At 52.0% G+C, this 12,460-nt stretch overlaps 3 protein-coding genes across 3 annotated transcripts; 2 read left to right on the forward strand and 1 right to left on the reverse strand.

The window, feature by feature from the left end:
• Positions 1 to 135: 135 nt before the first annotated feature.
• On the forward strand, positions 136 to 1,878 carry BJY04DRAFT_219313 (uncharacterized protein; the record flags this gene model as incomplete). The annotated part of the gene is made up of 5 exons (XM_073716555.1): positions 136 to 189; positions 248 to 289; positions 345 to 794; positions 865 to 954; positions 1,546 to 1,878. The coding sequence occupies 5 exons, from the start codon at positions 136 to 138 to the stop codon at positions 1,876 to 1,878; spliced, it is 969 nt and encodes a 322-aa protein (XP_073570133.1).
• A 616-nt stretch (positions 1,879 to 2,494) lies between these two features.
• On the reverse strand, positions 2,495 to 10,602 carry BJY04DRAFT_219314 (type I polyketide synthase; the record flags this gene model as incomplete). Its single annotated transcript, XM_073716556.1, has 14 exons — positions 2,495 to 3,358; positions 3,409 to 3,871; positions 3,923 to 4,266; positions 4,319 to 4,393; positions 4,441 to 4,722; positions 4,770 to 5,633; positions 5,683 to 5,708; positions 5,759 to 5,855; positions 5,911 to 8,534; positions 8,588 to 9,032; positions 9,086 to 9,198; positions 9,248 to 9,371; positions 9,430 to 9,940; positions 10,001 to 10,602. 14 exons carry the CDS (start codon positions 10,600 to 10,602, stop codon positions 2,495 to 2,497), a joined length of 7,434 nt encoding a protein of 2,477 aa, XP_073570134.1.
• A 601-nt stretch (positions 10,603 to 11,203) lies between these two features.
• BJY04DRAFT_208153 (male sterility protein-domain-containing protein) lies at positions 11,204 to 12,409 on the forward strand (the record flags this gene model as incomplete). Its single annotated transcript, XM_073713950.1, has 1 exon — positions 11,204 to 12,409. One exon carries the CDS (start codon positions 11,204 to 11,206, stop codon positions 12,407 to 12,409), a length of 1,206 nt encoding a protein of 401 aa, XP_073570135.1.
• Between the last annotated feature and the right edge of the window lie 51 nt (positions 12,410 to 12,460).

Here is a 12,460-nt window from a genome sequence, read left to right on the forward strand (position 1 = left end):
TTCCCAAAACGGAAGTATATCCTTTTGAGGTCCCAACTGGCGGGTATAAGATGTAGCATCAACATCCTCTCGCTGTCCTTGGTTGATGGTAATTTCACAACAACATCACATTGCTAAAGTTGAAATCTACACACAATGGCCATCCCATCCGACATCACCATCAAAACCCTCAAGGGCTCCTGGACACTGGTATGACCCTCCTCATTTCCCCAGCTCTCGTCGAAATGCCATCACTAACAGAATCTAGGACAAATCCGTAACCGACGATACAGACGGAATCCTCAAGCTCGTATGCCCTGCTCAAACACATTCCAACGCCTAGTCCACCACTAACGCAAATCTAGCAAGGCGTCTCCTGGCTCATCCGCAAAGGCATCGGCGCCGCAACAACGACTCTGCAATTTACCTCCGAAACTACCTCTCCCTCTTCGTCTCCTGACACACCCGGAACGACCAAGATAACCATGCGCCAAACGCTAACAGGGGGTATTCCCGGCTCCACTGAAGAAAGGATAACGGACTGGGCGGAGCGCGAGCGGTCGAACGCAATCTATGGGAACGTGTTGACACGCAGCCGGCTGATCAGGGGCGTTCGTGGTGACGATGGTATTCTGAGACCGGATATCGAGCTGCAGAGTAAGACGGACGTTAAGAGTGTTGAGGAGGAGGTGAGGGGTTTTTTGCGAGGGGGTGTGCCGTATATCCCTACAGGAGAGACTGTGAAGGAGGAGGTGGAGGAGCTGTATGTTCATGATTTTGGACGGAATGAGAAGGGCGGGTGGACTGCGGAGCAGGTAGGTTGTTTTTCTGTCCCGTTCATGATCGATTCCGGAGGAGGGTGTGCTAACCTAACGGGGGTTGCAGCTTTGGGCGCTTGAGGTTATTGGGGAGCAGCCGTATTTGACAAGGAGGGTTGCGGTGGTGAGGGAGGATGGGTATGAGCTTGCAAGATTGGTATATAAGTTTTCCGGGCTTTAGCAAAGTACTACATATCTAGTAGTCATCTTTACTTCTCTGCTGCTATAATATGTTGTTGTATGTATTACTTGAAGTGCACTCGCCAGCTTGGCTGCATCACGGAACAAAGAAGATATCTTGTACTGAGTACTAAGTATATGCTGTTGCCAATGCCCGACGCCTTTACTGCTGGTGTACCACCTCGCTTCACGCCACGAGCAGGGATGGTTCCATTGACTGTTGACAAAGGGGGGAATCCCACACCAGTCATACCTGCGATATTGAGCACCTCAGCTGGGCGGAGTATGACTTCACTTGAGACCACTACATCAAAGGGCCCACCGCATAAATACGTACATACCATCAAGTCCTCCCCTCAAGCCCTCCAACACACCTCAAAAACGCCAACAGCTAAACCGCAAGCTCTATTTGAAAATGTATATTCCATCCCTCTCGGTTTTACTCCTCGCCACTTCCCCTCTTGGGCTATGCGAGAACAACCCTCGAGACACGGTATACACCCATCCACCCCCCGCATGCCGAGCATGGACCTCGAATCTAACCACTCTTCTAATCTGGCGAATCTAGCTCCCCGCCCCAATCTCGATCACCGTATACACCGAGCCCGGCTGCAAGGGCCTCGAGAGCACGATAAACCTAGCCAAGGGAAGCCTATGGACAGAAGGTACAATGGGGTTTGTGGGTCTCAGCGTCCGCCTGTCGCGTCCACTGCAGCGACAGGAGCAGCTGGATATCTCGGTTGCAGAAGGCGACGTGAGCAACTGGGGACGCGGAGATCCCCGCAACCCCTGCAAGCGCTTAATCCGCTCGTATATGGCTGGAAGCTCGGGCTGTCATATGCCGGGAAGATTTACCTGTACCAATATCTGGATGAATACAGGATTGCGGTCTGTTGAGTGAGAGGGTGAGCAGGCAGGCTCCATTCTCCTGGGTGTGCCGCTGAGGCTTGCTTTTGGTGTCAATCGTCTGCTTTTTTCACTTTTTTGGTCGTCTTTTGATGGAGATGGCCGAATGTGCATGTGGCTCCTTTACAGTTAATATCTAGCAAAACTGCTAATTGATATTTCTAAGGGGCTGTCAGGTAATGGTATGGTGAGGAGATTTGTAGTGGTGAAGGAGAATAGGCATCATCTTGCGAGGTTGGTGTATAGATTCTCCGATGTGAGGGAGTGGATGTCTACCGGTTGTCTTATCTGTTCTCGTTTCTCCGCTATTGTTAGTTGTTGTATTCGTTACTTGGAAGTATATCGCATGTACTAGAATACGACGAGTAAGAAGCTCCTACTTTCAACCAGGCGACGTCCATTGGGACACAAGGTAGAGAGCTTTCAAGCGATTACGGTGACCCGGGCTACAACGCCGCACAAGAGAGGCATACAGGGTTGCGACCTCACTACTACACTACAGAGTAGTCAAACCAGCTGTGATCCTGCAAGTTCTAGAACGCAACGACTAACTATTCAGTCTGCCTACCCATACTAAATGAAACCGATATGATAAGAAGGAAATACAGCCACTAAGCAGTGAGATACCTCTTCTTCAACTCCTCAATTGCCAAACTTACCAACCCTTTGACATTCCCGGCCGCAGTGATATCCGTCACGCTGATCTGCACGCCTAGCCGTTTCCTCGCCCACGCCCGTGCCTCAATCGCAATGAGAGAGTCAATTGGGATGTTTGCCAGCGCCTTCAGATCCACCTTCGTGGCTGGGGCTTTTGCCGTTGGCGACTTGATCAAGAAGCCGACTTTTTGGATGAGGAATTCCTCCGTTGCCGGGCGATTGAGGATTTCCGGGTCTGACTCGATCTGCGCGACAAAGTCCACAATGTCGTCCACGGCTGCTGTGTTTTCTTGCTCACGCTGGGCGCGATTGTTGAGTATGGCTAAGCGGGTGTCTCCGCGCTGGCGGATCCAGGGCGATGTTGCAGTGAGACCGAGGATGATGTGGTTGTAATCGTACCTGTCCGCATGGAAATCGTTGCTCAATGGAGCGCACAATGATGCGCAATAAATCAAAGCTTCGACCGCGTCGATGACTTCCTGTTCTCGGATAAATCGCCACCCTAGACGGTCATTGAAGCTCTTCATTAGCTCAGGGCTGCGGCTGACATAGCCAATGTCTGCTACTGGTCCAAGATCGAGGACTGAGGCAGGTTGGCCAAGTGCATGCCGGTGTCGGGCAAGGGTGTGAATGAAGGTGTTTGCTGCCGAGTAGTTGCATTGCCCTGCCATTCCTATAATACCAGCTAGGGAGCCGAACATGATGAAGAAGTCAAGGGATGTGTCCTGGAAGGCTTGGTGAAGGTTCCATGTTCCGTGTACTTTGGCTGTGAGGGGGATTGTCCAGTCCTCGAATGTCATCCGTTCGTAGGATACGTCCTATAAAGTGTCAGTCGTGTTCGCACGATATCTCATAATGGGCAATATACCTTCAAAGCCAACGCAAGCTGAACTACTCCTTTGATCCTTTTTGGACTTTGGGCGATAGCCTTCTGCACGTCAGATAGCTCGGATGCTGTTCCCTGAACAAAGGTTACTTCACACCCCTGACATTTCAGCTCTTCTGCAAAGGCAGCATGGGTCTCCACTAGACCTGCACTCGGCGATAGATACACAAGATGGCAGGCGCCTTTCTCTACGAGCCAAGTAGATAGCGCACGTCCCAACCCACCCAAACCACCGCAGAGGAGGTAGGCACAATCAGGCGAGAGGCTAACGTTGGCGCGCGTCTCTCTGGTTGGTAGAACGAATGGATTATCAGGCATGCGAACTAGGATTTTTCCAATATGCTGGCCGGTCTGCATATGTCGGAAAGCGTCAGCGACTTCTGCTGCGTCAAAGCAGGTAACCGGTGAGATTGGGCCGACGAGACCGCGTTTTACGGGCAAAGCGCTAATAATAATGGTTAGTATGCAGACTTCTTCATATAGATTGTGAGCGTACAAGTCAGCAGACTGATCAGGAGCTTCATGCATATACTCCCCCAAGTCCATCGAGATGAATGATCTGCGTTCCAAGAAATGCTTCATTGGTAGCATTGCGTCGGCAAGAACATCGCGTCTGCTGATGTCAAACATAGTACCCCCGGGAGCAACACACATCCAGGATGTCCGAAGTAGCTCGCCGCTGAGTGAACTCAGGACTATATCTACACCTCGGCCCCCGGTTTCGCGCATCAGATCGTCGTAGAATGAAGAGTCGCGGGAGTGGAAGATATGCGACGGTGGGATTTTGAAGGTATCTTTCAAGTATTGTACTTTTGCTTCGTTGCCGACTGTTGCATATATCTATTCCACCAATTAAAGTCTGGTCATCCTGCGGGTTGAGGGTGTAGGGTACCGTAGCACCTATGCCTCTGCATATCCTGATGGCCGCGATACCAACGCCACCGCATGCCGCATGGATCAGCACGGACTGATGCAGTCAGTAGCTATTTGAGCCGCCTTGTGAAGGCTACATACCTGGCCGCGTTGAAGGTTCCCAAGCCTCAGCAGACATTGTGCTGCGGTTATGGAAACAATCGGCGATGTTGCTCCCTCCTCTAGCGACCATCCTTTGGGCAAGGCGATGACCCTTGAAGCAGACACTGCAACATGAGTTGCAAAGCAGCCAGGCCCCAGAAAGATGACCTCGTCACCGACTCGAACATTCGACACGCCAGGGCCAACTGCTTGGACTACACCACTGCCTTCTAATCCAAGTTGATCGGGAGTCGCAATAAGGCCCATGGCTGTAATGATGTCCTGCATTTGGGTTAGGAATTATTAGTTACTCCATCGCCTGTACTTACCTTGAAGTTTATTCCCACATACTTGACTTGGAGTAAAACATCACCTTCTCCAGGTTCGACGATCTTGTCTTCTCTCCAAAACAAGGAATCAATGAGCCCCGTGGATTCAATAGCAAGCCTTCGAGCTGCATCACTGTGTGGCGGCCTCTTCAGCTCCCGGCTTAAGTCCGTGGTCTCGATTCTCCCAGTGTGGACCACCCCGTTCAACAAAGCATATTCTTCTCTTCGAGTCTCTTCAGGCATTTGAAGGTGGGAGAGATGCTCATTGACCCTCAAAAGATGGCGTATGGCATCACTGTCAAACTCCTCCACATCAAAGGTGGATATGGTCATCCCGTCGGTGTGACACTCGCCATGAAGCGAGCGAACAAAGCCGTGAATCAAGCCATATCTCGGGTCGCTGGATGTAATTTGGGACATCTTCGTAACCCACAAGACCCTCTTGATGACAGGACTTAAGAGGAATTCCTTCAGTTGGTCGAACCTTTCCTGCGAACTGTTGAAGAGGAAGGGTCCGGTTGTATCCAGCAGTGAGATCAGTGAGATCACCTCACCGTCGACTGGGGGCGGCTTGCCTAACGAGTACACATTGACGTGATATCCCTTTGCCTCGAAGTGCCTTTCGACATCCAGCACCCATTGGCAACGTTTCTCTGGCGCCAAGAGATTGATGACTGGTGACGGCTTCCGGATAACCGGGCGTGTTGCGATCATATTCACCATGTATCCTGTCTCCTCGAAGATTGCGAAGTCGATACCATCAAACCCAGCAGATGACAGCTCAGACTTCCAACGATTGACCGAAACATATGGTTTGTCGAAACGTTGGTCGCTTTCTCCAACCCACCAGCCAGGCAACAAGCCCTATACGCTTTAGCAGTGAGCAGTGAGCATCGACGATGAGGTGACTTACGAAGATGTACTCAGCAACTCGGCAATCTATTCTGGTATTAGCGCTCGTTGACTGCATACGGGCAACAACGGCTTACCCTCGGCGAGCTCTTGGAGGAACAGTCGGCCACCAGGAGCGAGAAGTGACCTGATATGAGACAGAGATTGGCATAGAGTGGGCGTTGCATGTACGACCTGCAGGTAGATTTAGAAAAGGCGTTGTTGGGCACGTAGAGACAGGTAAACTGACGTTAGAGGCGATGATCAGATCATAATTGTCAAGCTTAAACCCCTGCTTAACCGGATCCTGCGTGATATCTAGGACACAATACTCCATGGCATCATGCCGAGAAAACCTCTCCTTCGCTGCTGCCAGGAACCCAGCAGATACATCAGTAAAGGTGTATTTCGAATACAAACGACTGCCATCCGGGGCGTGAAGATAGTCCAAGAAACGAGCTGTTGCGCTCCCTGTCCCGGCACCGACTTCGAGGATGTTGAGTTCGGGGCTTGAGTGCCCCAGTAGGGCGAAGAACTTGTTGCACGAGTCGAAGGAAAGCAATACGTCGTATAGATCCTTCAAACCATCGTCCTCCATTAACAGATGCAGCGGGTTACTCGTACCCTCGAAAACACCCACTATGTTATCTAGCACACGGTGCATGCAAGACACAAGGGGAGCGATGCGAGGGTAGAAATCGGCTTTCTCTCGCATCCAGTTGATTAGCGCCGCACGGTTGGAAGAGTCATACGGACAATCCATTGCGTAACCAAAATCAGACAGTCGCCAGCGACCCTGTCCGGCTATCCTATTCTTTCCCAAACTCAACCACCTCTTATACTTGCGAAGGTGCTCCTGGGCTGGATCCACTGAGACCACCTGAGCTCCCGTCTCCACAATATACAGATCAACAATCTTGTCCGTCAGTTCGCTTTCGCGGTTGTACACCGGAGGTGGCTTTGCCATGGTGCCAGCAGAGATGAAGTCGATGTGAGGCATCCAGACTGATCGAGCACCAAGGTCACTTTCTTGTTCTAGTGAGCCCTCATCTCCAAGGACATGTAGCCTTATGCCTCTGATAGAGATCACTGTCTCTCCATTTGATAAAGCAGCAACATCACCCAGAACAAAGGTACCCGATTTGCGGTCTGCTTGAGCTTGGGCTTCGAGTCTCTCGGGCTCCGGACGAACGAAAATATCCTCGAAAAGGACAGGCAGGCTGCGGAGATTAATATTTCGGGTAAGCCCACGGAACATGGCCACGGAAAGTAGTTGAAGGCATCGGTCAATCGTCGTTGGGTGCATAACATATCTACTTGAGGACACTTTTCCTGTTTGAATAGTAGCCGTGGCGACATGGCGAACGGGGTCTGCGTAAACACTGTCGAGTCCGCGGAATTCCCGACTATAGTCCATGCCCACCTCTCTCAATGATTTATACCAGGTAGTAGATTGGACTGGTCTCTTAAGTGTTGTGCTGTCCGAGAATAATGCTTGTGGTGAAGTAGAAGTTGAAGCAATGCGTACTTGGCCCACGCACAGTCGTGTGGCCTCGCCGCTCTGAAGCGATACGATAGAGAACTCATGCCATTCCGAGTCCTTGATGTCGGATATGCGAGCGGGTCGAAGATTCGTAATGAGCTCTACGGTCTCATTGGTGTCTATAAAAAGGGCTGATTTGAGGAGCATGTGTCTGATCTGATAGGCGACACCTGGAGACGATGTGACTTGATGAATGGCTTCACCAGCCATGGCAATGTATGCAGCTCCGGGAAACAGGGTCTTGCCCATCACTCGATGCCCGTACAGCCAGGATGCATCATCCAGCGACAATGTATTCCGCCACGAAGGCTCAAGATCAGACGAACCAAGCACTCGAGAGCCCAATAGTTCATGGTGGGGGTATTTTCGAAGCCTCCAGTCCTCTACTGCAGGTCTCTGACTCCAGTACCGTGTGTCGTGCTGCCATGGGTACGGAGGTAGGTCGACCAGAAGGTTCCCTGGACCATTAATGACATCCAGCAGAACAGGTGCACCGGAGTTGAAAAGATGTCCAGCAGTGTTCAGGACTGATGTGGTAGGATCCTCTCCACGAACTAGTGATGGGATGTAAGAGCACAATTCACCACGCGGGTGCTCTGCGAGAATTTGCCGAATAGGGCCGGAGAGGGTTGAATGAGGGCCAACCTCGACGAATACTCGGGCATGCTCGTCTTCACAAGAGTCTAGAGCTGCTCGAACTGCTGATAGGAAAAGAACGGGTGACTCTAAATTCTGACGCCAGTAGCTGTTATTGAGCTCAGAGGGTTGCGTCACCCGAGTCCCAGTGACAGTCGAAAACAAGGGTATTGCGGATGAGGTCTCAATAGGGTCCAAGCCGACCAGTGCAGCTTCGTATTCGCCGGCAACATCTTGCATATGGGGGGAATGGTAAGCTTTGTCGACTCGGAGTGTACGAGAAAGTGCATCAGGATCATCTGTCTTGATCTTATCTAGCACGACGTTTACTTGCTCATGGTCTCCGGACAGGGTGACGCTATGTTGACTGTTTTCGCAAGCAACCACCACACCATCAGCAAGGTAAGGCGTGACTTTGGCACGACCAAGGCTGACGGCCGCCATCGCACCGCGTCGTCGCACCTTCTGCAGAACCTGCCCGCGGTGATAGGCGATCTTGATAGCGCTGGCCGCAGTTATTGCTCCTGCAGCGTAGGCGGCCGATATTTCGCCGCTAGAGTGACCGATGACTGAGGCGGGCGTAATCCCCCAGTCCGCGAGGAGGTCTACCAATCCAATCTGAACAGCACAGCATAGAGGCTGAGCATACTCTGCTTTATTGAGGGTGTCGGCACTAGTACTGCTGCAAAGGATATCTGCCGCATTATCAGTTATTGCCATGTACAGTCTTGTCATTAAAGAGCCAGACCTTCTATGTTCCAGGACGGCGGTCGACCGACCGTTCGGAGAGCATCATCCAACAGTCGGATACTTTCTCGGAAGCGTTCAAAAGACTCCATGAGTGCTTTACCCATCTTAGGCCATTGTGCCCCCTGTCCTGTAAACACAAACGTGGTCTCTGGGGGACTTTCACACTCGGCTAGGGCGATATCGAACAGCGCCCCTGACACGGGTTCCTTCGCTAGAGCAAATGCCCTGTGCGAATGATGTTCACGTCGCTCACCTAACGTATAAGCCAGATCTAAAAGCTTCTGCGGCTGTTCCCGGAGGTATGCGTCTGTATGCTCGATTCGTTTGCGAAGGGACTTTTCGCTGCTGGCGGATACGACAAGGAGTCGGGGATACTGAAGGGTCGGTATATCTCTAAGTTTATTGTTGTTTAATCCAAGCGACGAAGCGGAATCTAAAATTACCTTGAGGGCATCAGTAGGGGTTGGGGGCCAGGTTTACAGAAAAGAGTACTTACATGGACATTCGTCCCACCAACACCAAAGTTATTTACACTGATTCTCTCCCTTCGTCCTTCCGGCCAGGAAAGTTGATCTTGTGGTACAGCCAGACCGGCGCTGTTGAACGGTACTAGAATGTTGGGTCAGAATGCCTCGGCGATGGTTTCCATGGAGCTCACTCTTGGGATTGGGCTCTGCCATGTGGATGTGTGGCAAGATCGTCTTATTCTCTAGGGACATGACGGCTTTCATGAGGCTCGTGATTCCCGACGTGCCTTCCGAATGACCGAAGTTGGGTTTGACCTTGAGGGGTGTTAGCTCGAGCATAAACCGAAGCAGAGGATGAGGAGGAATCGCTGACCGAACCGACATGGATGCCGTTGGGAAAGACTCGCGCTACTGCCGACATTTCAGCAGTATCACCGGCCATTGTTCCAGTGCCATGACACTCGAAGTACGCTGTTTGTCCAAAATCCTCAATGTGAGCCTTTCGGTATGCCTGCCGGATGAGCTCTTCCTGTGCCTCTGCGGACGGTGTAGACAGAACCACCGTTCGGCCATCGTTGTTTACTGATGTCGCCCGGATAACAGCCCGAACCGCATCTCCATCTCGGATTGCATCTTTGAGTGGCTTGACTAAAATAGCATTGACAGCCTCAGCCCTCCCAAAGCCGTCTGCCGATGCATCGAATGTTTTGCACAACCCTGATGGGGATAAGACGTTGCTTGTAGAGAGGTTCATATGTAACGTTGGCGTAAGGATCAGGTTAGCGCCCCCGACAATGGCTGCAGAACAATCGCCAGAATATATGTCCTGGCAGGCTTGGTGCAGCGCGACCATCGATGAGGAACAAGCGGTTTCGAAGGTCACTCTGCCTTTGGTTAGCAGAGGCGCCATGCGATACAACCGGACGGAGTCTCAAATCACTCACGTCGGTCCATGAAGATCCAAATTCCACGCTATGTAGCTTGACAGGAAGAAACTGCCGGCAGCTGCCCCTAGAATAGGATTCCGTTGCTGGCCATCTTTCAGTGTGAGCTCCGCCCAGTCCACCCCCCATGCTCCAATATAACACCCAATCTTTTCTCCTCGGTATGCGACCTGTCCGGCGTTCTCTAAGCACTCGTAAACGACTTCAAGCAACAGCCTCGCCCGGGGGTCCGACCCAGCCGCCTCCATCTCCGACAACCCGAAGAACGAGGCATCCATCATAGCGACATCATCCTCCAAGAAATAAGCCTTGTTGTTCCGCATGGAATAGGCCGTGTCTCCATTATTGTAGAATCCGTCAATGTTAAATCTCGCTATCGGAACGTCGCATAACCCGTCTTTCTTCGCTCGCAGGAACTCGTACATGGCAGGGAGCGAGTTGACTCCACCAGGGAGCCTCCCGGCCATGCCAACAATGGCAATAAGTGGCGGTCCTTCATGATACTCCGCAGTGGCGTTTGTATCTGGCACGTCTATGTCCAGATATCCATTAGGCAGAGGAGGACCAGCGGCCTCACATCCAATCTGTCCATTTGTAAACATCAGGTCTGGGAAAGGAAAGCAGAGCGCGGTCTGGCTGACGGGGCCCTGGCCGGGCTGCAGTCAAGAGTAAGGTACGCGAGGGAGGTTCGGCCGGAGCAAGCACGTCCCGCCTGCTCAGTTGGAGCGGTAACTTGTTATATTTCGGGTCATTTATTTGGGAACACTGACCCTGTAAAACGTGCAACATCCATCCCGGTAGTACGCAAACTCCCCGTTGCCAGAAGGAAGGCAATCCTCGATGGCCGTGTGGTAGACAGATGAGGCTCGAAAGGAAAAGATCCATCAGTATCGGCGGCCAAGTGCATCAGGGCGTCGCACAATGGTGCATCAAGGCATCCCTGGAGGGGTACAGCCTACCTACGATCGATGGGTCGCAACGACCTCTGACTGGATGACAGCGATGACAGGCGCGTGTTCCCACAACGTCCCCTGGAGCATATCGTGAGGGGAAGCGAGGCCCGGGACAAGCGACCCCCTTCACCTAACTAAGTGAGGTCACATGTCGTTCCTTCCGTTTCTCGTAGAATTATGACGACGGCAGCACCTCCCCCCTCTCCCATACAACTTAACCACAAGTGGTTACCGTACCGCACTTGGAAAAATGGACGAAGCTCCTACCGCTGCCAGTAATTACACTCATCACTTCGAAGATGAAGTGGTCTTTCTGACCGGGGCCACTGGCAGCCTTGGTGGCTGTCTGCTTTACAAGTTGGCACTCCGCTTGTCTACTAAGAAAATCTATGCCTTGTGTCGAGGCTCTGTTGCCCAGGCTGTTCGCAAATGGGAGTCATCCATGCCGCAGCAGATCGATGACATTCTTGACTCTAGTAAGGTCGAATTGATTACCGGAGACTTATCCAAGCCTGGCCTGGGGCTGGATCCGGTCATCCGCAAGAAGATGGGTGACGAAGTCACCTCTGTAATCAACACCGCTGCAAACATTTCGCTGGTCGAGAGCCTGGAGAAGTCGGTCCGCGATAACTGTCAAACTGCTGTTGCACTGTTCGAGATGGTCTCCGAGTTCCGTCACGTACATCACTTTGTTCATTTCTCCAGTCTTGCGGTGAACAGCTTTTTACCTGGTGGACTTGTGGAAGAGCGCCTGTATCCTTCTCCAGCGTCTACCACTGAGGCCGACAACCTCGCCGGGCTGCCTGGGGGTGATGCATCCACCCTGCCTCCGGATGAGCGATATGCTTGGCCGTACGGACAGGCAAAGCATCTGGCTGAACGCATCCTTCTCGGTCGCTCCTCATCAATTCCCGTCCTGATCATTCGACCATCAGCCATCGGTCCGGCCATTGCGGAGCCTTTTGCACTATACGGACCAGACAAGGCGATCCCTATGCACACCCTTCTCCTGTGTTTCAGCATGTCTGATCTATACCGGGTCGGTGCGACTGACCACTTTTTCGAGGAGGTCCCTGTCGATCTTGTCGCCAACTGCTGTCTCCTCCACCTAGCCAATAAATCCACCGGTGTTGTACATTGCGCATCTCCGTTATACGTCACTCAAACTGCGGCAGAGGTCATGTCAACAGCGAGAAAGTGCATCTCGGACGCAGAGCTAGCCGAGGTGTTTCGCAAACAGCGTGCATCGTCCGCTCTCCTTTGGCAGAACAGGTACAATCTGGAGAACATAGGTCAAACACCGAATTGGCACATTCAATGCACGAGGTCGGAGTACCAGAAGGCCATCACGGGCTCACTAGCTCTCGCTCCTCCTGAGCACGATCCTAAGCTCCATCTGCAGCGCCGGATTCGCAGGATGTATCGCGTCTTGTTGGTTGGAGAGTCTTCTGATTGAAGCTTCTCAGCTCTACAATAGTACATCTGATACTTCGTATATAACGCGGCA

The sequence above is a fragment of the Aspergillus karnatakaensis genome (genome assembly GCF_047715665.1).
Source record: "Aspergillus karnatakaensis strain CBS 102800 unplaced genomic scaffold BJY04scaffold_31, whole genome shotgun sequence".
NCBI lineage: Eukaryota > Fungi > Ascomycota > Eurotiomycetes > Eurotiales > Aspergillaceae > Aspergillus > Aspergillus karnatakaensis.